Raw genomic sequence first — 25152 nt, 5'->3', positions numbered from 1 at the left:
CATTACCTGTTCTCTTTTGAACTTTTCTTGTTCTACTCTAGTTCTTTTAATAGTCTGATCATTATCATTAATTATTATCTTGCCTATGCTAAATTGCTGATAGTAGAAAATTTCTCACACCTAGTACCCAGGGCAAACATCCTTTGAGACAGTTCTAGAATCGTGATCCATTTGTAAGTATGTAATGAAGTTTCACTCAGAACATTTGCGTTATTCAACTTATGAACGTTCATTCCAATGAAGGCAACTGTGGCAAACATAATCCCTAACAAGTTATATTTAATTGAGGTAGCATTATTAATGTTAAATACATCAAAATCATTCCCATAGAAATATGGTCAAAATATTAGAAAATATCTGTTTTATTGCAATAAGCAAAGGGAGAGGAAGTTGTATGCTGCAGTGGGTAGAATTTCTGCCTTGGTGATTCAGGAATTTCAGGTTTGAAATCCACTGAAGGCTTGATGACTAAGGAATGTCCTTTCACAATGTGGTCATGCAGATTGATTGTCAATATTCAGATTGGCATTCGTAGTCATTCAACATCAAAGATCAGCAAGGCAGTCTATGTGTAGAACCACAGGAGATGGGAGAGATAGTCAACATGACATTGTGCGTGTCAAATCATGTCCCACTAATCTGATTGAGTTTTCTGAAGAAGTAATGAAGAGGATTGATGAAGGCAGAGTGTTGGATTTGATTCATGTGGACGTTCAGGAAGGCATTCGACAAGTTTCCTCATGGTAGACTAGTTAACAAGGTTAGATCACATGGAATAGAGGGAGAACTAGTTATTTTAGATACAGAACTGGATTGAAGGTAGAAGAGAGAGTGTGGTGATGGAGGGTTGCTTTTCAGGCTGTGACCAGCGGTGTGCCACAAGGATCAGTGCTGGGTCCACTGCTTTTAGTTATTTATGTAAATGACTTGGATGTGAACATAGGAAGTATAGTTAGTAAGTTTACAGATGACCCCAAAACAGAAATGTAGTGGACAGCGAAGATTACTTCAAGAATACAATGGGTCCTTGATCAGATGGATCAATGGGGCAGATGGAGTTTAATTTAGATAAATGTGAGATGCTATATTTTGGAAAGGCAAATTAGGGCAGGACTTAAATACTTAATGGTAAAGTGGGGTGTATTGCTAAACAAAGAGATCTTGGAGTGCAGGTTCATAGTTCCTTGAAAGTAGAGTCACAGTAGATAAGATAGTGAGGAAGGTGTTTCATATACTTTCCTTTATTAGTCATAGTATAGGTGTTGGGAGGTCATGTTGCAGCTGTACAGGACATTGGTTAGGCCACTTTTGGAATATTGTGTGCAATTCTGGTCTCCCTGATATGGGAAGGATGTTGTGAAACTTGAAAGGGTTCAGAAAAGATTTACAAGTATGTTTCCAGGGTTGGAGGATTTGAGCTAGAGGGAAAGGCTGAAAAGGTTGGGGCTGTTTTCCCTGGAGTGTTGGAGGCTGAGGGGTGACTGTATACTGGTTTATAAAATTATGAAGGGCATGCCTAGGGTAAATAAACACGATCTTTCCCTTGGAGAAAGTGAGGACTGCAGATGCTGGAGATCAGAATCGAAAAGTGTGGCACTGGAAAAGCGCAGCAGATCAGGCAGCATCTGAGGAGCAGGAGATTCAACGTTTCTGGCACAAGCCCTTCATGAATGTAGGGTTTTTTCCTTTGGGTAGGGGAGTCCAGAACTGGAGGGCATAAGTTTAAGCTGAGAGGAGAAAGATTTAAAAGGGATCTAAGGGGTAGCTTTTTCACGCAGATAGTGGTGTGTGTACAGAATGAGCTGCCAGATGAAGTAGTGGAGGCTGGTACAATTACAACATTTGTAAGCCGTCTGGATAGATATATGAATAGGAAGGGTTTAGAGGGATATGGGTAAAGCGCAGGCAAATGGGGCTAGATTAGTTTAGGATATCTGGTTGGCATGGACGAGTTGGAAGGAAGTGTATGTTTCTGTGCTGTACATCTCCGTGACTCGATATGAGAGATTCCTTGTCATCTTTGTTTTGGAAACAAAGTTTGAGCATCCATCCTCTCAACCATAGCACCACACCAATACACGTAAAAGTGCACAATGCCATAGCAATGTGGTCTACGAGTGATTTGTAATGCATCACCAAACATCAGGAAAAAAGTGTTTAGTTCGAAATCAAAATGTAACTTTGTATAACTAAAAAATAATGTCTTTTGAGGTTACAGTAGTTTTGATAATGAATTGCATTGTCCCACTATATTGTTCCTTGAATATAAGTTGTCAGAGAATGTGGAATGTTTTGCAGAAGAACAGTTTATTTGATTGGAGAGATTTGGTTAAAGTGCTGATTTCATTTCTTTGCAATGCAATTTTAAGAAAATGAGAATATATTGAAAGACTTAAGTACCTTCGTTTAATGATCTAATTACATGCAGTTGTGCCTTTTTTAAAGCTCCACTAACATAAGTTTTTTTTGTGTTGGTGTCAAATTTACATTATAGTTCACCATCTGAGATTAAGAGGAGTAAGTTTGTTTGTGTTCAAAGAAGCCTTTTAAAATAAGAGCACAAGGTTTGAAATTGAAGTTTTTTTAAAATGGAAAGAATAAGGAAGAATTACCAGGAAGTAACTCTACAGGTTGAAATGATACATCTGCAAAACTGAAAGGAAATTAGATGGGAAAGTGAACTATCCTGTCAAATAGCATTTGAAGTCATAATTTAAAATTTAAATTAGTAATTTGGCCTCTCTATTTTGCTGATTTTGTCTTCTATTCTTTTGTTGAAGTTTAGACATCAAGAATCTGGATTTTTAAAATGTGCCCATTCACAAGCAAAAATTGCAACACGTGCTGTTATTAAAGAATGAATACTGTCATCTAAAATGAAAATTGATTCAAGTATTGAGGAGAGGTGACAATGGAAGAACGTCTTGTTTTTACTGTAATTAATAATACAAATTGTTATCAACTAATTAATGGAATGATGAAGCCAAAAAATGCATAGAATTATATAGGTCGTACTGTATGGTACAGATTCAAACCATTCAGCCCAACTGGTTGATACCAGTGTTTATGCCCCATGAGAGTGCCCATGTCAACTCTATTAAGTAAACAGGTGATGGGTGTTAATATCAAGTTATTGTGGCTAAAAGGCAGGACATTTGTCAGGCAGTAATAGTGTTGCTCTGGAATAGGAGGTCAGGGTTCAAGTCTCACCTGCTCAGGATGTGTCTCTGAACAGGGTGATTAGGGAAAAAATGGTTGAAAGGAAAATAGGTGATGGGAAAGGGGTGGGGGTGTTCTTGTGGCGTAGTGACAGAAACCTCACCTTGGGCTAGAAGGTTTGGCTTCAAGTTCCACCTGCTACACTGGTATGTCACATGTCTGAACAGGCTGACTTTAAAAATCATTTTATAAGGTTGAGATTGCTGTGATTTGAGAGTGAGAAAGTTACTAAGCACTCTTCAAAGAAAAGTTTGTGACTTGTAGCTGCTTCACCTTCAAGCTTGGATCCAATTTAGCAGTGTACTTCCTTCCACTCTACTCGTCTAATCTATGTACGTAATTGTTTGTTCCTTTACATTCTCCCAATATATTTATTTAACTTGTATAAAATGTTTTGTGGCAATTCTTGATTTCAGTTCTATCCCCATGTTTTTACTTTTCTTTTGCTTTTCCCAGGAAAGCAGTATTGCAGGTGGGAGGGTGGGAAGCGTTTCATCAAATTGGTTCAGCCATCATTTTAGCATATTTGTAATTTAAACTGCTGTTTGGAACTAGCTGTTCTTATACTATTATCTTGTCTTCAGCTTAATCTTTATTAGTTTGTATGTACCCATTAACTGTGTGTTAAAGTGGGTCCTAAAGCCGGTTGTGAAGATTTGAAGGGAGGACTGTTACAGTTTATTGATTAAAGGTCATCTGCAAATAAACCATGAAAAATATTTAAAGAAACAATTCAAACTGTTCAACAAAAAATGCATTTATTAAGAACCATAAAATTTAGCAAGGGACCTATTTGTGACAATCTAGGTAAGTGCAGAATAGTATTAGGTTTAAAGATGACATGTCTAATGTTGTAAAGGACAGTAATCGGTAATCGATTTAGAAACCCAGCAGACGACCATCACAATTTTCATAAAAAGGGGAAAAAGTATGATAAGCGCAAATGTACCAAAAATATAAAAACAACTTTTAAGCCCTGTGTAAGTATATAAGAAAGAGTAGTTAAAAAATTCAATCTGAGCCGAATAAGGAATTTAAGGTATTTGAGCAGAGAACAAGTGCTGAAGAAACCAAACGGACTAAAATCTAACCGATCCCCCAGAACATGATGGTTTACATCCTTGGGTGAGCTGCAATGACAGTAGAAGTGCTGACTATGATTTTCCAAAATTCCCTACGTTTGGAATTACCACAGTGGATTGTAAGTTAGCAAACTCAATACTGGTATTCAAGTGTAGAAAGATAGTCAAAACTGGGACCTGAAGGCCAGTTAGTTTGATATACATCACCTGAAACAGACTGAACACTATTATTAAGGCAGTTTTAACAGTATACTTAGAATATTGTACTATTACGTAAAATCAGTATGGTTTTAACAAAAGGGAAATCCCATTTGACAAATTTATTGTGGTTTCTTGAGGATGTAACCAGTGGGTAAATAAAGGGGCACCAGAGGTTTAATGCACTCTGAGTCCAAGAAACACATAGTCATACAGCACGGAAACAGACTTTAGGTTTAACTCTTTTATGCCGACCAGACATCCCAACCTAAACTAGTCCCACCTGTCAGAACCCAGCCCATATCCCTCCGAACCCTTCCTATTCGTATAGCCATCCATGCAATTGTACTAGCACCCACCACTTCCTCTGGCATCCCATTCCACACACACATACCACTCTCTGTGTGAAGAAGTTGTCCTTTAGGTCCCTTTAACATCTTTCTCCTCTCCCTCTAAACCTATGCCGTCTAGTTCTGGATTCCCCCACTCCAGGGAAAAGACCTTGTCTATTTACCCTATCCATGCTGCTCATGATTTTATAAACCTCCATAAGGTCACCCCCCCAGCCTCTGACGCTCTAGGGAAAACGCCCCAGCTTATTCAACCTCTCCTCATAGCTCAAATCCTTCAACGTTGGCAACGTTCTCGGAAGTCTTGTCTGTACTCTTTCAAGTTTTGCAACATGCATCCGATCAGAAGGAGACCGGAATTGCATGCTATAATCCAAAAGTGGCCTAACCACTGTCCTGCATAGCCTCAACATGACCTCCCAACTCCTATACTTGATACTCTGACCAATAAAGGAAAGCATACCAACGCCTTCTTCACTATCCTATCTATTTGCAACTCTACTTTCAAGGAGCTATGAACCTTCACTTCAAGGACTCTTTGTTCAGCAACATTCCCTAGGATCTTACCATTAAGTGTATAAGTCCTGCGAAGATTTGCTTTCCTAAAATGCAGCACCTGGAATTTATCTAAATTAAACTCCATCTGCCATTGGCCCAGCTGATCAAGATCCTCTTGTAATCTGAGGTATAAGTTGCCCTACAAAAGATTAATACACAAGGAAAGGGCTCTTGGGGTTGATGGCGATATACTTGCATTTATAAAGGATAGTTTAACAAACAGGATGCAAAGAGTATACATGGGACTCATAGCTGTTTGCAGCACAGAAGAGATGATTCAGCCCATCTTGTCCATACTGGTTAATAAAGAAATTACTACGTTAATCCCTGTCTCTAGCTTTTGGCTAATATCCCTGGCACTATAGCAATGCTAATGTATATCTAAATATTGCTGAAATCCTCTCTCGTGCTCTCTCTGTCCTCAACCTGAGTCTTAACCTTCTCCCTCTAACTTTAAATCTTACTTATTGACCCTTCTACTAATGGGGGAAAAAAGTTCCTTCCTATCCTACAGTATCTATGTCTCTCAACATTTATCAGCCCCCTCTCAAATATCATTGCTCAAGGAAAACAACTTCAACATGTCATGTCTTTCCTTATAATTCAGATGCTCCAGCCCAAGTAGCAACCTGGTAAATCCTTGCGTCCTCTCCAATGCAATCACATACTTCCTATACTCAGAGACCCAGAACTGCACATAGTACTCCAGTTGTGGCCTAACCAGCACTTTGTAAAGTTTAAGCATAAGCGTTGAGCTCTTGTAGCCTCATTTAATAAAAGGAAAGTATCCCATACGTGTCTTCAACCACCTTATCTAACTGGCTTACAACCTTCAGGAACTTGCATGCCAAGCCTCCTCTGACATTCAGTCCTCTTCAGGATCCTACCGTTCATACTATAATCTATTGCCTTGTTCGCCCTCTTCAAGTGCATTATCTTGCACCTTTCCAGCTTGACTTCTGTTTGCCAGTGCTGTGCCCAGCTGACCAGTCCATTGATACCTTACTGCACTTTATGGCTATCCTCCTCACTATTTACCATTCTGTCACTTTTTGTGTCACCTGCAAATTTCTTGACCGTACCACCGATATTCAACTCCAAGCAAGTGCCACAGCTCTGAGCCCCGTAGAACCCAACAGGAAACAGACTTCCAGTCACAGAAACACCCTTCTACTATCAACCTTTGCTTCCTGCCTCAAAAAAAGTTTTGTACAATATACCACTTTGCCTTGGGATTCCTGGTTACTCTCTTGACCACTTTTTTTTCTTTAAGGTATTTATTCAAAGGAAACAGAATGTTTATTTCCAAATTAGTAATATCAGCATTTAACACTTATAAGGGAAATACACCTTTCAATTATCTTATTTTTCATTGATTAATTAGCAGTCTGGTGTAATATGTTCTTCATTTAAGTTAAAGGGCTGTGTTGTCAAAGTTAATATTTTTGATATATTGAGAATGCTATTGAACAATTTACACTGCAGGGATTTCTCTTTATTGTTACAGAGCCAAAATTAAAATTTGCTTTCTTCAGCATATGTTTGAGACAGATGCCATTGGCTTTATCATAGCATCTGGCAAAACAGGCCAGTTGTGACTTTTCTCAGCTTGATGTGCATATGTAAAATGATTAACTGCATGTAGATTTATTTATTCATTGTTAACCAACCTTGGGGAATAGCTTAACTGACAAATTATGAAGATAGTTGGATGTCCTGGGAAAAAAAAATTGTTGTTCATATGATTCAAGAAGCTAGATTAATTTTTCCATTTATTTTATTCTCTAGGTTTTTTGCACTTGTTTACATCCTTCTTAAAGCTGGAGCTGTTGTAACAGGTCTTCATTATTGTTATTGCCTGCAATATCAGTGCTTCCATCTGCTGCAGTTTCTTCTGGCACAGGGTTATACATTACCATCAGGCACTCATTTGGCTGATATTGTAAAATATGGATTATTATCAGGACATCAGTACAAGCAGTGGTTGCCTCACCTATTACTAGCTGGATTGAATCCTGTTGATTTGCTTAGTGAAGCGTGGTAAGTAACACATTCAGAGATGCATCTGCTTGTTAATTTTAAAATAAACAGTAAATGACTTCTTTAAAGTTAAAATAATACAGAAAATAGATGTGCAAGTCAACACATTATCATTCAGGATCACTTGTTTGTATCCTCAAGCTCTTAGTTAAATATAATGTTATATTATTTATAAGCTTCATTTGGTAAAGGATAACATAGCCAAGACTAACTGTAGACAAGAGGCTGGTATTCCAAAGGCGTTGATTAAAACGTGTGTATATATACAGGAGTGTCTGGTTGATTTGTAGTGGTCAATTTAAGATTATGGTATTAACCATTTAGTATGCATGGTAACATTAGATCAAGCAGAAGTGTAACTTTGCAGGTCAGTAACAAAGCATATTTCTCATGTTATAGTTAGATTTTTGTTTATATAAATTAAAGCATCATTCACAATCCAATATCTGATCTTTACTCTTGTTTCATTGGAATGGGTAACTTAATTTAAAAACTCACTTTTTCTGTTATAACCCTGAAATACATGTCTCAGTAATGGTTTACCTGTTACATTTCCTTATTTTAGGTTATTTTTGGTGTCAGTTACATTGCATAAAAACAATGAGAAGAAAATAACACAAGGAAAATATGCAATTAAGAATCAAAACTCAAATCTGCAGTTTGATATTTCTGAGATTGTCAGTGCAATGTGTGTAAAAGGAAAATCCAGGTGTATAAATTGCTCACTCTCATCAGACAGTCCTCTTAACAGTGTCAGAGCAGGCTTATAATCCAGGCTGAGATTTGACCATGACTTTATGCAGTGTTATAAAGACTGTATCTTTTTTTTGATATTTTTGATTGTGTACTGAAATGGAGAAGGGCTGATCTAAAAGTCAAGGATTGCCACACTTTTTAAAAGCAAATTACCTGACAATTATTGTCGGTGCTGTTTGATTAGCTATTAGTGCATAGAGTGGGGAAAGTCAGGTTGCAGGCAAATTAGAGCGAAAGGGTGTTTACAGATACAGGTTGTTTTGCTATAATGCACGTTTCGTTAATACAAATTTGCTATAACATGATTGACGAGTTGGGGACTCTGTTTCTAAAGCACAAACTTTTAAAGCATGTATTGGTTAAAGTGCGATTCTGGCCCCATTAGTTTAAATGGTGCTGCTATTTTGTGATTTTCTTATACCACGGGATTGCATGAGAATGGAACTACTGCGTTATAGTAGAACCGACCATTGAGGTATGTCCAGGAACAAGTAAGTAATTGATCTGTGAATTAATGACTATCTAGCAACAACGAAGGTTTCCTCCTTGCCAAAAACCCTGAAATTGGCTCCTAAAGACGAACAGCTTGGGTGCATGAATGCTCAGTTCAGAAGCAATCAGATCTTCGGAAAAGAAGGATCTGTGTTTCTGCTCTGTCATTTTAAAAAACACTAAAGTCTGAATACAGCCAGTTTGTTTCCCCTCGTCACTTGCTGTAAGTTTTGACTTTAATAAGTTAGAGACTTTTATTATTGTGCCTCCTTTGAGCAAGTACCTGAAAAAGGAAAATTAAGGAGCAATGGTCTGATTAGCAAAAGGATCGGCTCAGCAACCGTGTAGACCACAACCACTTCCCAGTCTTTTCCCTCTGCCCATAACATCCATTTTCTTTTTGCGTCTGTCGTGTTTGTCATGTGTAGAGTGATAGTTTATAAGGAATGGAGTTTTAATTAGTACAGTTATATGACGATAGTTCATAATTACTTATCTGTAGCTAGAATCTATTTATTTTGTCTGTTTACTGTTAGGTAATGAAACAGGCCCATTCTTTCTGGCAACCTGAGCCTAAAAGACACGTGCATTAGAACTTTTGCATACTTTTAAAAATATTTAATTTCTGTGACAACTCAAAATAGTGGTGCTTGATTTCAAAAATGCTATGCCTCTGAAGTGTGAAAGAACCCAATGTTAGATTATTTCAATGAAAGAAAATTTTCATACTAATATGGATGCATCTTGGATCTCCATTGGAAGGTAGGCTATAAAATGTGGTTTCAGTATAGCCACTCAGGAAAACCTGGTTAAGATACTAAAAATTCTGGAAAAATTCATAAGTGGAATGATTTTAAAGTGTTTGTCTATCATTGTCTTTGGTGTTTCAGATCAACCAAACACCCTTGTGGGGTGTACTTAAGTTCCTCAAGTGACTTTGTAGCTATTTTGTATCATCCAGGTTTCCTCAGTCAGCAACAATGTTGGTTGGTGATTCTCATACTCCTCCTCCATATTGATATTGAGCCTCAAATGGAGTAAGCAAAGTGTCCATCTTCCCCTTGCTTTCAGGTGGAATAGCCAGTCTTAGATGTTTGGAATAGGGTTCTGGCATTTTTGGCTTCTAATCAATGTCTCACTCTTCTCTATCTATTCCAGACACCGCTATATTTAAAAAATGTTGTTTGTATTTTTCATGAGTCTTTGTCATGAGAAGATTCAAGTGCTAGGTATCTGGAATATAGCAGAAGTTGAACCAACATTGAAGGATCCTGTGTACGTTGTGCAACTTATATAAAAAAAGCCTCAACATTTTTATTTGCAAACAATATCTCTAACTCGGTGTACCAGAGAGCACAGATAAAGTCACGAAAGCAAATTGCTGGTAAAACTCAGTAAGTCTGGCAGCATCTGTGGAGAGAAACATCTTAACCTTTTAGGTCCAGTGACCCTTAAGAACTGGGCAGATAAGGTTCTCTTTTTAAGTCTCCAGCATTTAAAGAAAATGTTGATATCTGTCGATAGGGTTTATTTTAAGAATCTTATTGTGAAGGCTCATCCTATCTTACTTTTGGTTCAAGGCCCAGTCATTTGGTTTATTTTGTGTACTTTTTTTTACAACAAACTAATCTGTTAAATGTTTATTTTTTTTAATGCAGTTGTTAACTCATCAAAATTGCTTGAAAATTAACATACTTAAACACCAAAAAGACATTTATTTCTGTTAATTTGGATAAATGTGAGGTATTGTATTTTGGTAATACAAACAAGGATAGGACTTATACAGTTAATTGTAGCACACTGGTAGTATTGTAGAACAGAGACTTCTCGGGGTTTCAGGTACAAAATTTCTTGAAATTTACATCGCAGGTAGACAGGGTGGTTAAGAAGGCCTTTAGCATGCTTGGCTTAATTATTAAGACCTCTGAGTATAGGAGTTGGAGCATCATGTTGAGGTTATTGGTGAAGCCTCTTTTGGAGTAGTGTGTGTAGTTCTGGTCATCCTGTTCTAGGAAGGAGATTATTAAACTGGAGAGTGTTCGGAAGAGATTAACAGGGGTGTTGTCATAAATGAAGGGTTTGAGATAAAGAAGTAGACTGGAAAGACTGGGACTTTTTCCACTGCAGGTTGAGGGGTGACTTTATGGAGGTGTATAAAATCAGGAGGAGCATAGATAAGGTAGATGATAAAGGTCCTTTCTCTAATATGGCGAAGTTCAAACTTGAGGGCATATTTTTAAGGTGAGAGGAGAAAGATTTAAAAAGGACATGAGGGGCAATGCTTTTTACACAGATTGGTTCGTGTGTGGAATGAACTGCCAGAGAATGTGGTGAATGTGGGTATAGTTACAACATCTAAAAGACATTTGGTAAGTTCGTGAATAGGAAAAGTCATGCAGCATGTTTCCATGACTGCATGACTCTATGACTGTTTCTATGACATTGAAGAATCTAAGTCCACAGTTTATTTAGTCTTTAGTCTTCTGTTTGATTTTTCTGAAGAGAAAAGTAATGTATATAGTTTTAAAATATTCGAAGAATGCAAAAATGAAGATGTATTTATCCATTTGAGGAACTATTATCCAGAATACCAAATATGGTATCCATCATGCCTAACTTGCTTGAAGAACAAATGAAGAAGACTAGTTCTCAGATCCCAAGAATACTAAGGAATGATTCCAAATGCTACTAAATAGCCTGAGCAGATTAAAATATGTATTTTAGGACTGGTACAAGGCAGACTTTAACAAATATCTGCTTCAAACTATACCTTGGTCCCACCAAGCACCTGTTTGGTCTGAATCATGGAAGTAGCTTAAAACAGCAGGCTGGAGCAGACAGGTTTATCTGAGACACAAAATGATTGGGAAAATTAGTATTACCTACAAATTAAGTGTACTGTACAGTTAAGGAGGAACATCTGCACATAATATAGCTCCTTCCACTTTCTATGTATCTACATTTCTGGAGCTTCGTAGACTTCAGCAATTGTAGCAATTAATGACATAAATATAAACTAATCTTTGGTTAGGATTATTTTTTGCAAACATGCTTTAAGTTCTAAAAAAAATTTATGGCACTTGAGTGTGGAATGAGTGCTGCAAAGGCCAGAGTTCCTGATGAAGTTTGCATTGGGATTTCTAATTTACCACGTTTGTCAGCAGCTAAAAGATGTTTGATTATGTTTCTTTAAATAAATGTTTGAAAGTAGGAAATGTTTTGGCTTGCTTGCTTCTGTGACAGCAGCAGATCATAGTCACAGATCTTGTTCATTGAAGGCGGATATTTGCACCTATGAGAAAGTGAGGAATGTAGATGCTGGAGATCAGAGTCAAAACGTGTGGTGCTGGAAAAGCATAACCGGTCAGGCAGCATCCAAGCACCCGAACATTCCTGATGAAGAGCTTATGCTTGAAACTTTGACTGTCTTGCTCCTCGGATGCTACCTGACTGGCTGTGCTTTTCCAGTACAGCACTTTTTCACTCTGGTATCTGCACCTATCTATTATCAGTTGTGAAATCAGCTTTATTTGTGTGATAATCATGTCCAAACCTAAAGAATAGATATTCAGCTCAAAAATGATTATAGTAAATTTATCTAATAAAATTCAAATATTTCAGTTTTACTTTCTGCCAATCATAAGATTTCACTAAGGGTTGCACATTACGAATCTAACTTTTAGATCTTTCAATTTGGAGGTAATTTTATTTGTGATGAAACAAAGCAGATTAATAGTAAATGCCAGCTATGTATTTGGTTGATTATTTGTCAATGGTTCATGATTATCAACAATATAAACATAAAAGGTGATCATCGTTTTTGCTATTGCTGATTTGCTGTCCAGAGGTAAATAATCTGTCTACAATTGTAGGGTGAATTCACTGTTGCATAAATTAGTGCAATGTAATATAATTTATCACTAGGAAATTAATTTCCTTGTTTGTTCAAGCATCAGTACGACTGATTATTTTGCTTAACCCAAATGGCCAGAAGCATGCTGCTGATCAGACTGGACCATATGCTTTTGGCTGTCTATATTAGCTATTTTAAAATGAATTCTTGATGCAAAAATTTGATTGAGCACAATTTGTAGATTTATTTTCAACATTATAGATATTACATATGATTAATACAATTGTAGCAAAATATTACAATCAAATAATTTAATTTGAGTTAATAGTCGATACAGGTACATGTTCCTTGGAAAGGATTGGATGACCATCCTGGGAGATCTGACACACTGTTCTGTTGCCTTGATTTTATCTTTTGTTCCTGTTCGATATAAACTAAAACTTTTCATGCAGAGTTACAGTTGGTTTCTTTTTGAATTACAACAATTGATGCTGCTCGCATTGCAAGCCTAATGAAAGGTTAGTTTCCACTGTATTCTTTAACTTTACCAGGTGGTCATATTTTGAAAGAGATCTCTGGCCTTTTACTAGGCTTCAATTCTGTACTACGTACCCTCTGCGTGCAAAAGTTGTACCTTAGGTTTCTTTTATATCTTTCCCCTCTCATTTTAAACCTATGCCCTCTAGTTCTGGACGCTCCCACCCCAGGGAAAAGACCTTGTCTATTTATCTTGTCCATTCCCCTCATGATTTGATAAACCTCTATAAGGTCACCCCTCAGCCTCTGATGTTCCAGGGAAACAGTCCTAGGCTATTCAGCCTTTCCCTGTAGCTTAAATCCTCCAACCCTGGCAACATCCTTGTAAATCTTGTCTGAACCCTTTCAAGTTTCACAACATACTTCTGAAAGGAAGGAGACCAGAATTGCACGCAATATTCCAAACGTTGACTAACCACTGTCCTGTACAGCCACAATGTGACCTCCCAACTCCTGTACTCAATACTTTGACTAATAAAGGAACGCATACCAAATGCCTTCTTCACTATCCTATCTACCTGTGACTCCACTTTCAAGGAGCTATGAACCTGCACTCCAAGGTCTCTTTGTTCAGCACCACTCCCTAGGACCTTACCATTAAGTCCTGCTAAGATTTGCTTTCCCAAAATGCAGCACCTCGCATTTATCTGAATTCAACTCCATCTGCCACTCCTCAGCCCATTGGCCCATCTGATCAAGATCCCATTATAATCTGAGGTAACCTTCTTCTCTGTCCACTACACCTCCAATTTTGATGTCATATGCAAACTTACTAGCTATACCTCCTATGTTCATATCCAAATCATTTATATAAATAATAAAAAGTAGTGGACCCAGCACCGATCCTTGTGGCACTCCACTGGTCACAGCCCTCTAGTCTGAAAAGCAACCCTCCACCAACACCCTCTGTCTTCTAGCTTTGAGCCAGTTCTGTATCCAAATGGCTAGTTCTCCCTGTATTCCATGAGATCTAACCTTGCTAATCAGTCTCCCATGGAGAACCTTGTCGACTACCTTACTGAAGTCTACATCAATCACGTCCACTGCTCTGCCCTCATCAATCCTCTTTGTTACTTCTTCAAAAAACACAATCAAGTTTGTGAGACATAATTTCCCATGCACAAAGCCATGTTGACTATCCCTAATCAGTCCTAGCCTTTCCAAATACATGTAAATCCTCAGGATTCCCTCCAACAGCTTGCCCACCACCGACGTCAGGCTCACTGGTCTATAGTTCCCTGGCTTATTCTTACCACCTTTCTTAAAAAGTGGTACATTAATGGCACCTGTGTCTGTTGATACAAATATCTTAAATAAGGGGCCCAGAAATCACTTCCCTAGCTTCTCACAGAGTTCTAGGTCAGGTCCTGGCGATTTATCCACCTTTATGCGTTTCAAGATGTCCAGCACTTCCTCCTCTGTAATATGGACACTTTTCAAGATGTCACCATCTATTTCCCTGCATTCTCTAGCTTCCATGTCCTTTTCCACAGTAAACACTGATGCAAAATACTCGTTTAGTATCTCCTTCATCTCCTGCAGCTCCACACAAAGGTTGTCTTGTTGATCTCTGAGGGGCCCTATTCTCTCCTAGTTACCCTTTTGTCCTTAACGTATTTTGTAAAAACTCTTTGGTTTCTCCTTAACCCTATTTGCCAAAGCTATCTGATGTCCCCTTTTTGCCCTTCTGATTTCCCTCTTCTGTATACTCCTACTTCCTTTATACTCTTCTAAGGATTCACTCGATCTATCCTGTCTATATCTGACATAAGCTTCCTTCTTTTTCTTAACTAAACCATGAACTGCCAGAAGAAGCAGTGGAGGCTAGTACACTGCAACATTTAAAAGACATTTGGATGGGTATATGAATAGGAAGGGTTTACAGGCACATGGACCAAGTGCTGGCACATGGTACTACTAAATTGGGATATAAGATCAGCATGGACAGATTGGACCAAAGGGTCTGTTTCCATGCTGTACATCTCTATGACTCTAACTACAGCCAAGTACCTGTTCTACCTTTTACCAGAAACTAATGCCTATTGTTATAAAATCCACCTTTGGTCTAATTTGACACTCATTGAGACCAGTTTCAGAGATCTAATAAATCTGAGATCTAATCCATCCAGGCAACAAAATGCTGTTGACAAACCCTGTTTAACTAGGTGGTGGTTCAGTGACACCAACTCTAAATAAGGCCTGGGGAAGTAATATTTTGTCTTTTATTGCTGTACAATGAATCAAGTTAGTATTAACTGGCCTAGTCAGTGTTCCTGTTGGAACACTTGATATTATTCCAATCAAACAAGCTTTCTTTCTGTCATTTTGTCTTTTTTTTTGGAACAGGTTAGCAGGAGTCAGCTTAGCTGTTTGATAAAGGGACATAGACCATTGTTAGGAATTACCCATTACTTCTGAATCAGTCCATTTGGTTAATTCAATAATATTTTCTCATCTAGTCATTTTAAATGCTGTGAGTTAGTGCTTGAACCTAAGACCAAGATGAACACGTCCTTGTAACTTGAAGAGAGAATTTTTTTTTGGGAAGTTTGCAGTATAGATGTAGACCAGTAGCTTGTTTTCTGCACTACATCCTTGTCCATAATCCTGTAAATTTCTCATGTTCCAGATTCTGTCCTGCTTCCATTTCCATCATGTTTTCTGAAGCAGCATTTCAGATCCTGATAACTCTTAAATTTTAATACTTCTCTTGAACTTCTCCTCCTGTATTGTTTTTTCCAATGATTTTGTATTCATGACCTTGAGTTATTAGCCCCTTTTGTTCAAGGATTATTCTTTCCTATTTGCTGTATCAAAACCTCTTATTTTGGAAAGCTCTATTCAGACATTTTTTAACCTTTCCTGTTACAAGGAGATTAGACTAGATCCTTCAGTGTACTTCACACGAGCAGTTGGGAGCGAGAACACTTCCTGAGGGAGGTACAGTCAGAGTGTATTTGTGAATTTGGAGCACAGTGGGATTTCAGTGCAAAGGAGAAGAGCTTTCTTTTGTGATTTATTGGTTGTAAGGACTTTGTAACCTGAGTAATATCAACTTTAAGTCACAGCAGGTGAGGTTAGCCTACTGGAATGTACAACCTGTTATATTTGGAAAGTTATGGACCCTACTGACATCGTAGATGACCTTGTGACTAGGATATGATCTCAATGGCAGAAAGCTAAGCTCCATGATTCAGAACTTGAACTGTTCCTGGAGACACTGTGACACATTGTGAGGTTGAAAGTTATATGGATAGCATGTTTAGAGAGGTGGTCACAACACAGTTCAAGTGATTGGAAGAAAGAAAGGAATGGGTGACCACAAGGCTGTCAAAGAGAATCAGGCAAGTTGTGCAGGAACCTCTGGGGTCCTGTCACAAATTGGTTTTCCATTTTGGAAGCTGATGAGGATGTTAGTTCCTCAAGGGATTGCAGATAGTGCTAAGCTTCTGGCACCACAAACAGCCTGACAATACGTAACAGGAGGAAGAAGAAAGCAGGCATGATAGTGATGGGAGATTCAGTGGTTAGGGGAAAAGACAAGCATTTCTGCAGCTGCTGATATGACTCCAGGTTGGTGTATTGCCTTCCTAGTGCCAGGATCAGGAATGTAACTGAGCAGCTGCACAGCATCCTAATGGGGGAGAGTAATAAGGCAGAGGCAGTGGTATGCATTGGTACCAACAAGATACTTTGATTGTGGGATGAGGTCTTGCATCAAGAAATGAGGGTGTTACGCAGTAGGTAACATAGCAGCACCTCAAAGTTTGTAACCTCTGAATTACTCCCGTTGACATGAGCTAGTGAGTATGGACATGGGAGAATAGGGCAGTTGAATGTGTGGCTCAAAAGTTGGTGCAGGAGGGAAGTTTTGGGCTGTTGGATTTCTGGAAAAGATGGGACCTGTACAAGTGGGCTGGTCTTCATCTGAACCAGAATGGGACCAACTCTTTGCAGATAGTTTTGCTTAGGCTTCTGGGAGGAACTTAAACTAGTTTGGCAAGAGGAGGAGACAGAGTGTTACTACAAGAGGGATACAGCATACTTTCATAAAGGGAGTTCAACCATGATATGTTTCTATGGAGTGAGGCGAAGTTTGATGACTTCTACTTTAATATTAGCAGTGTTATAGGTAAATCAGTTAAGTTAAGGGTGTGGATTGATGTGAAATGCCATGTAATTGCAATCACAGATATGGCTGAGGATGGGACAGGACTGACAACTCAACATTTTGGGGAATGGAATCAGAAGGTAGCAGAAGGCAGGAATGTAAAAGCGAAGATGGTTTCACATTATTATTTAAGGAGTCAGTTACTGCAGTAAGGAGAGATGATATCTTGGAAGAGTCCAAAAATGAGGTTTTGTAGGGAAAACTGAGGAATAAAAAGGGAACAATCACATTGCTGGGAGAATGTTATAAACTCACAGTTGGCCGGCAAGAGTGGAGCAGATATGTAGACAATTCACAAAGATGTGTTAAAAACAATAGTAGGGTAATTAAGTTGGGGGATTTCAACTTCCCCAGTATGATTTGGGACACTTGTAAAGTGGTTAGAGGGTGCAGATTTCTTGAAGAGTATTTAGAAGGATTTTTATGTAAACATGTGGGATATTCAACAGAGGACATTGCAGTGCTGGACCTAATTTTGGGGAACGGAGCCAGACAGTTGTTTGAAGTGGCTGTGAGACAGCATTTTAATGACAGTAATGACCACACCATACATTTTAAGTTTGTTATCAAAAAGGAAAAAAAAGAGTCCCAAAAAAAGAGTTGTGGATTGGAGGAGGGTAAATTTTATTAAATAAGGCAGCATCTGGTCTAAATAGACTAGGAACAGCTGCTCTGTAAATCTACAGCAGAACAGTGCAGGCATTCAAAATGGAAAGGGCCAGAATACAGGCCCAACATGTTCCCTTTTGAGTGAAATGTAAGAGCAACAAGTTCATGGATGTCCAGGAATATTCAGGATTGGATAAAAAGTAAAAGAAAGGGCTTTAAAAGGTACTAAGTGAGCAAATCAGGAGAAGCCCTAGAGGAGTGTAGAAAGTGCAGGGAAGGATCTGAATAAAGCATGTAGGAGAGCAAAGGGAGACATGGAAAAAAAAATATGGATAGGATTAGAGAGAATTCCAAAATATTGTATAAGTTTATCAAGGGGATGAGGATAACCAGGGAAGGAATAAGACTTTAGGGACCAAGGGGACAATCTATGTGTGGAGCCGGAGGACATTGATAGGGAAGATATTGAGATACAAGTATAGAAACAGGTCCCAAGGTCCACTATGTCTATGCCAAAAAGCAAACACCAAATAATCCCCTTTATCTGCGCTTGGTCCACCTCCCCCAGCATTTTAAGTACTCATCCGAGTGTTTTATAAATGTTGCAGGAGTATCTGCTTCCACCATCCTTTCAGACAGCACTCTCCATATATCTACCACCAGGGTGGAAAAAATTCTTTGTCCTATCTCTAAATCACTTGCTCCTCAGCTTAAACTTATGTCCTCTGGTCTTAGACACATCTGCCATGGGGAAGAAATTATCAAAATCTACTCTGACTAACCTCTCATAATTTTGTATCTCTCAATAACCTCTGCTCCAGTCTGTCCTCATAACTGAGACTTTTCATCCCAGGCAGCATCCTGATTAATCTCCTCTGCGCCCCCTGCAGTACAATCATGTCCTTTTGATAGTGTGGCAACCACAACTGTACGCAGTATTCCATCCATGGCCTAACCAATGTTTCATAAAGTTGTAAGGACTTCCTTGCACCTATATTCTATGCCCTGGATAATGAAGGCGAGCATTTCATATGCCATCTTCACCACCCTATCCACTTATGCTGACACTTTAAAGGATCTATAGATTTGTACACCAAAGTCCCGCTGTTACTCTGGACTCCCATTCATCGTATATGTCCTTCCCTTATTAGACCTCCCAAAATTCATCACTTTGCACATACCAGGGTCAAACTCCACTGTCATTACTCTGCCCAGGTTACCCATGATTAATATCAGACCGTAACCTGAGACTGTTCTCCCTCAGTATCAATGGCATCACCAATTTTTGTGTCATTCGCAAGTAAGTATACCTTTTATGTTTAATTGAATTGAATTAGCTTTATTGTCACATATTCAAAAGAGTACAATGAAAAGTTTATAAGTTGCCACTTACAGCACCATCTTAGGTACAAAGGTACCTAGTTACAATCCATAGTTGCAGAATAGAAAAATGAAAAAAAAAGTTAAGTTATAGCTATACACAAATAGATCAGCAAGTTACAAAGACAAACATTATAGTCTCTCTCCAAAGTCTCTGCAGCAGGCTAGTGTAGGGGGCCATCAAGTGACTTTACATCCAAGTCATTAAAAGAGCAAAAAGACAAGTGGCATTTGTAGGGGACTCTATAATTAGGGAAATAGATAGTATTCTTTGTAAGCAGGATAGAGAGTCCACCACGTTATGTTGCCTGCCTGGTGAAGACATCACTGTAGTGTTTCTTTCCTTCCTTCCCTCCTTCTCTAACCAAAGAAAATAGTCAGGAGGGTAGAGAGATGTGCTATGGAAAATTTGTTGGTAACAGGGTGAGTTGTAAGGCTTTAGCTCGAGACACTTCGGAGAGAAAAACGGCTGCTGAGTAAGACAAGGGCCCATGGTGTTAGAGACAAGGTACTAGGATGGATGGAAGATTGGCCATCTGGCAAAAGGCAGAGGAGATTGGGGATAAAAAGATCCTTCTCAGAATGGAAGCCGGTGACTAGTGATATTCCACAAGGGTTGGTGTTGGAACCACAACTTTTCACTTTTTACACCTTAATGATCTGGATGAAGGAACTGAGAGTATTCTGGCTAAGATTGCATGCGATACAAAGATAGGTGAAGGGACAAGTAGTACTGTGGAGGTGGAGAGGCTGCTGAAAGATTTAGACAGTTTAGGAGAGTGGGCAAAGTGGCAGATGGAATGCAATGTGGGAAAGTGTGAAGTCATGTACTTTGGTAGGAAGAATAGAGGCATGGACGATTTTCTGAATGGGAGAACATTCAGAAATCTGAAGTGCAAGGGACTTCGGAGTCTGAATCTGGGTTTTTCATAAGGTAAATGTGCAGGTTGAGTCAGTAGTTAGGACGGCAAATACAATGTTAGCATTCATCTCGAGAGGACTGAAATATAAAAGTATGTTTGTGGTTTTATGAAGCTCTGGTCAGACCACATTTAGAATGTTGTGAACAATTTTGGGCCATATACCCAAAGAAGGATTCACTGGCCCTGGAGCAGGTCCAGAGGAGACTCCCAGAAATTAAAGGCTTAGCATATGAGGAGCGTTTGAGGACTCTGAGTCTATACTTAATGGAGTTGAGAAGGATGAGGGAGGGAACCAATTGAAACTTACAGAATACTTAACGACCTGGACAGTGTGGACATTGGGAAAATGTTTCCATTGATAAGAGAGACTAGACCTCAAGGGCCTAGCCTTAGAATAAAGGGAAGACCCTTAAGAACAGAGATAAGGAGAAATTCTTCAGCCAGAGAATGGTGACTGTGTGGAATTCATTGCCACAGAAGGCTGTGGAGGCCAGGTCATTGAGTATATTTAAGACTGAGATAGATAGGTTCTTGTTTGTCAAGAGGATCAACAGTTTTGGGGAGAATGGGGTGGAAAAACTTATCAGCCACGATAAAATGATGGAGCTGACTGGATGGGCTGAATGGTTTAATTTCAGCTTCTATGTCTTATTGTTAATAACAAAAAGCAAGGGTCCCAACACCAAACCCTCTGGTAAAGGACAGGTCACAGGTTTCCAATTACAAAAACAGCACTCCACCATCTTTGCCTCCAATTTGTAAGCCAGTTTTGGATCCAGTTTGTTAACTTACCTTGAATTCTATGGGTTCATAAATTCTGAACCAGCCTTCCAGGTGGGAACTTGTCAAAGGCCTATTGAAGTCCATGTAAATCACATCAACTGCAGTAGCCTTATCAACATATATTTTGTCACCCTTTTTAAAAAAAACTCAACCACATTCATGAGACAGACTCCCTGTAACAAATCCATACTGGATATCCCTGAGCAATCTCTGCCTTTTCAAAGTATTGATTAATCCTGTATTTCAGAATATTTTTCAATAATTTCCCTACCACTGATGAAGAACTAACTAGTCTGTAATTACCTCGCCTATCCCTACTGCCCTTCTTAGCTATCAACTAGCCATATTAGCTATCCTCCAGGGGCCTTTCCTTGCCCTTCTAATCACCTTTTTAAGCCATGATGTGGAGGTGCTGGTGTTGGACTGGAGTGGTCAAGGTCAGAGGTCACACGGCACCAGGTTATAGTCCAACAGGTTTATTTGAAATCACAAGCTTTCAAAGCGCTGCCTCTTCGTCAGGTGAAGTGAAGAAAAGCACACAGGCACAGAATTTATGGGCAGAGAGATCAATGGGCATAGAGGTCAAAAGGTAAAAACAATGACTGCAGATGCTGGAAACCAGATTCTGGATTAGTGGTGCTGGAAGAGCACAGCAGTTCAGGCAGCATCCAAGTAGCTTCGAAATTGACGTTCCTGATGAAGGGCTTTTGCCCAAAACGTCGATTTCGAAGCTACTTGGATGCTGCCTGAACTGCTGTGCTCTTCCAGCACCACTAATCCAGAATAGAGATCAAAAGATCATACAAATGGTTTGAGTGGAGTGTTGATATGCTAAATAGTAAGTCTCTGCAGATGAGCAAAAGTGTCAAAGGTATGAGTAAAGTGTCAACAACTGAATAGTAAATGAAAGGTTGATCTATAATCCGATTAATTGAGGCAGAGAGATAAGTACAAAAAATTAGAAATAAGCTGGTGTTGGAGACCAGCTAAATGGCTGGAATAACATGATGGTGTGAGTCATGAGCCAAGGGTCTAACCAAAGTAACAAGCAATCCAAAACTGTATCAACTAATTAGGTTAAGTTATCAAGGTGCTGGTGTCAAAACAGGACAGTAAGGAAGCTTTTATGGTTATCGAATAATGTGGTGGGGTTACATATAGCTCAACATGAACCCAAGATTCCGCTTGAGGCTGTCATCATGGATATGGAACTCTGCTATTAGTTTCTGCTTGGCGATTCTACATTGTTGTGTTTCTCAAAAGTTGCTTTAACCAGCCCTTCATGTAAACATCAACTACAACGCCACACAATTCTGTCATGGCAACCTCTGCAAGACATGTCAGATCATTGACGTGGATACTACCATCACACGTGGGAACACAACCCGCCATGAACACGGCAGGTACTCATGTGACTCGGCCAATGTTGTCTAATACATACACTGCAGGGAAGCATGCCCTGAGGCATGGTATATGGTGAGACTATGCGGATGCCACGACAACAGATAAATGGACACTGCAACAGTCACCAGACAGTAATATTCCCTCTCAATCAGGGAACATTTCAGTGGTCAAGAACATTCAGCCTCCAATCTTCAGGTATGTATCCTCCAAGGTGGTTGTCACAATATTCAACAGAGCAGAATTGCCTAATAGAAACTGATAGCCAAGTTCTGTACCCATGAAGACTGTCTCAACCATGACCTTGGGTTCATGTTGCGCTACATGTAACTCCACAATACTGTTGTAGACAATAGGTGCAGGAGTAGGCCATTCTGCCCTTCGAGCCTGCACCACCATTCATTATGATCATGTCTGATTATCCTCAATCAGTATCCTGTTCCTGCCTTATCTCCATAATCCTTGATTCCACTATCCTTGAGAGCTCTATCCAACTCTTTCTTAAACGAATCCAGAGACTGGGCCTCCACTGCCTTCTGGGGCAGAGCATTCCCCACACCCACCACTCTCTGGGTGAAGAAGTTTCTCCTCATCTCTGTCCTAAATGGCCTACCCCTTATTTTTAAACTCTGGTTCGGGACTCACCCATCAGCGGAAACATGTTTCCTGCCTCCAGAGTCTCTAATCCTTTAATAATCTTTTACATCTCAATCAGATCCCCTCTCAGTCTTCTAAACTCAAGGGTATACAAGCCCAGTCGCTCCAATCTTTCAACATAAGATAGTCCCGCCATTTTAGGAATTGACCTCGTGAACCTACGCTGCACTCGCTCAATAGCCAGAATGTCTTTCCTCAAATTTGGAGACTAGAACTGCACACAATATTCCAGGTGCGGTCTCACCAGGGCCCTGTACAGCTGCAGAAGATATTCTTTGCTTCTATACTCAATCCCTCTTGTTATGAAGGCCAGCATGATATTCGCTTTCTTCACCACCTGCTGTACCTGCATACTTGCCTTCATTGACTGGTGTACAAGAACACCCAGATCTCTCTGTACTGCTCCTTTACCTAACTTGACTCCATTGTGTATTTGTAAAATCTTCCTCACTGTCCTGTTTTGACACCATCACCACGATAACTTATTATGATTGCTCTACCTTAATTAGTTTGTACAGTTGTGGGTTACTTCTTACTTTGGTTAGACCCTTGACATGTGACTATTTTATCTATCATGTTATTTCAGCCGTTTGGTTTGTCTCCAGCAGCACCTTATTTTTTTTTTTGTAATTATCCCTATACCTCCTATAATCAGATTATAGGCCATTCCTTCACATACTAATCAGCTGTTGACAATCTACTCACACTGTCTGACACTTAAGATCGCCTGCAGAGACTTATTATTCAGCCTCTCGACACGCCACTCACACCATTTAATAATCTTTTGATCTCTCTGCCTTTAAATTCTGTGCTATAGCTTTTCTTCACTTCACCTGATGAAGGAGTAGTGCTCAGAGGCTATGATTTCAAATAAATCTGTTGGACATAATCTAGTGTTGTGTGACTTCTGCCCTTTTTAAACAACCTCCTGCACTCTCTGTACTTGTGAAGGGCCTCTTTTGTTTTAATGCACTTTATCTGACATGTGCTTCCTTCTGTTTCTCTAGCAAACTCTCTATCCCTGGCATCCAGGGTTCTTTCAACAATATTGTCCTTGCCCTTAACTATTAGAGGGCCAGGCTAGATCTGAATTTTCACTGTACTATTTTTAAAAGACTCCCACTTTCCAAATGTAGACTTACTTGCAGACAGCTGCTCCCAGTCTACATTTGCCAGATCCTGTCTTATGATGTTGAAATCATGCTTCCCCCAACTTAGACACTAAACCTCTGCATCAGCCTTATCCCTTTCTATTATGATTTTGGAACCTATGGTTACTATTCGCAAAATGCTCACCTGTTGAAAATTCAACTATTTGACCAGCTTCATTCCTGAGGATTAGGTTTGGTGCTACCCCATCTCTAGTAGGACGGTGTACTGGCACAAAAAGCTGTCCTGGGTGCACTTTAAAATTTCCACCCTGTCTGGTCCTTCCACACGAAGGATGGAAGTGTGTTCAGCCGCAGTTCCTGATTCATCAAATGGAGTGCTGGAGCTGCAGATAGACTCACTACGGTTGAGGACATTCTGCCTTCTTAATCACCCTGTCTCCCTGTGACGCAAATTTCAAAGAATGTGGAATTCAAAACACAAACCAATTGTTGGTCTTATGGAATAGTAGAATAGGTTCAAGAGGTTAAAAATCACACAACACCAAGTTATAGTCCAACAGGTTTAATTGGAAGCACACTAGCTTTCGGAGCGACATTCCTTCATCAGGTGATTCACAATCACCTGATGAAGGAGTGTCACTCCGAAAGCTAGTGTGCTTCCAATTAAACCTGTTGGACTATAACCTGGTGTTGTGTGATTTTTAACTTTGTACACCCCAGTCCAGCACTAGCATCTCCAATCAGGTTCAAGAGGCTAATTTATCTACTTCTGGTTCTGGAGTTCAGTTTTTGGAATGCAGGGCACTGTTGACCCAGGAAAGGAGTGATCAACCAGAACAGCAGTCTTTGCTGCAGTTTGTGATGGAATAACTTTTGAGAACATCTGGAGGGAATTACTGAGAAATCTGTGGGATCTGGCTTGATCACATTTGCTATCTGATCGGTGCTGTAGGGTGCTTGATGATTGGATAATTACCCATGATCAATTCTGGGTGTTAGAATTAGGTATACTTGCATTGTAGACTGTTTTA

At 39.3% G+C, this 25152-nt stretch overlaps 1 protein-coding gene across 7 annotated transcripts in view; it reads left to right on the top strand.

Annotated features, from left to right (window-relative positions):
* asb3 (ankyrin repeat and SOCS box containing 3) overlaps positions 1-25152 on the top strand; it is an 85858-nt gene that overhangs the window by 42042 nt on the left and 18664 nt on the right. For all 7 annotated transcript variants that reach the window (XM_072580900.1, XM_072580896.1, XM_072580897.1 and 4 more), the window contains one exon: positions 7196-7447. In XM_072580900.1, the coding sequence (XP_072437001.1) occupies positions 7196-7447 (252 nt within the window). The remainder of the gene's footprint in view (positions 1-7195; positions 7448-25152) is intronic.

This window comes from Chiloscyllium punctatum, chromosome 11 (assembly GCF_047496795.1).
Source record: "Chiloscyllium punctatum isolate Juve2018m chromosome 11, sChiPun1.3, whole genome shotgun sequence".
Taxonomy (NCBI): Eukaryota; Metazoa; Chordata; class Chondrichthyes; order Orectolobiformes; family Hemiscylliidae; genus Chiloscyllium; species Chiloscyllium punctatum.
This window is presented reverse-complemented; position numbering and strand designations above follow the sequence as displayed.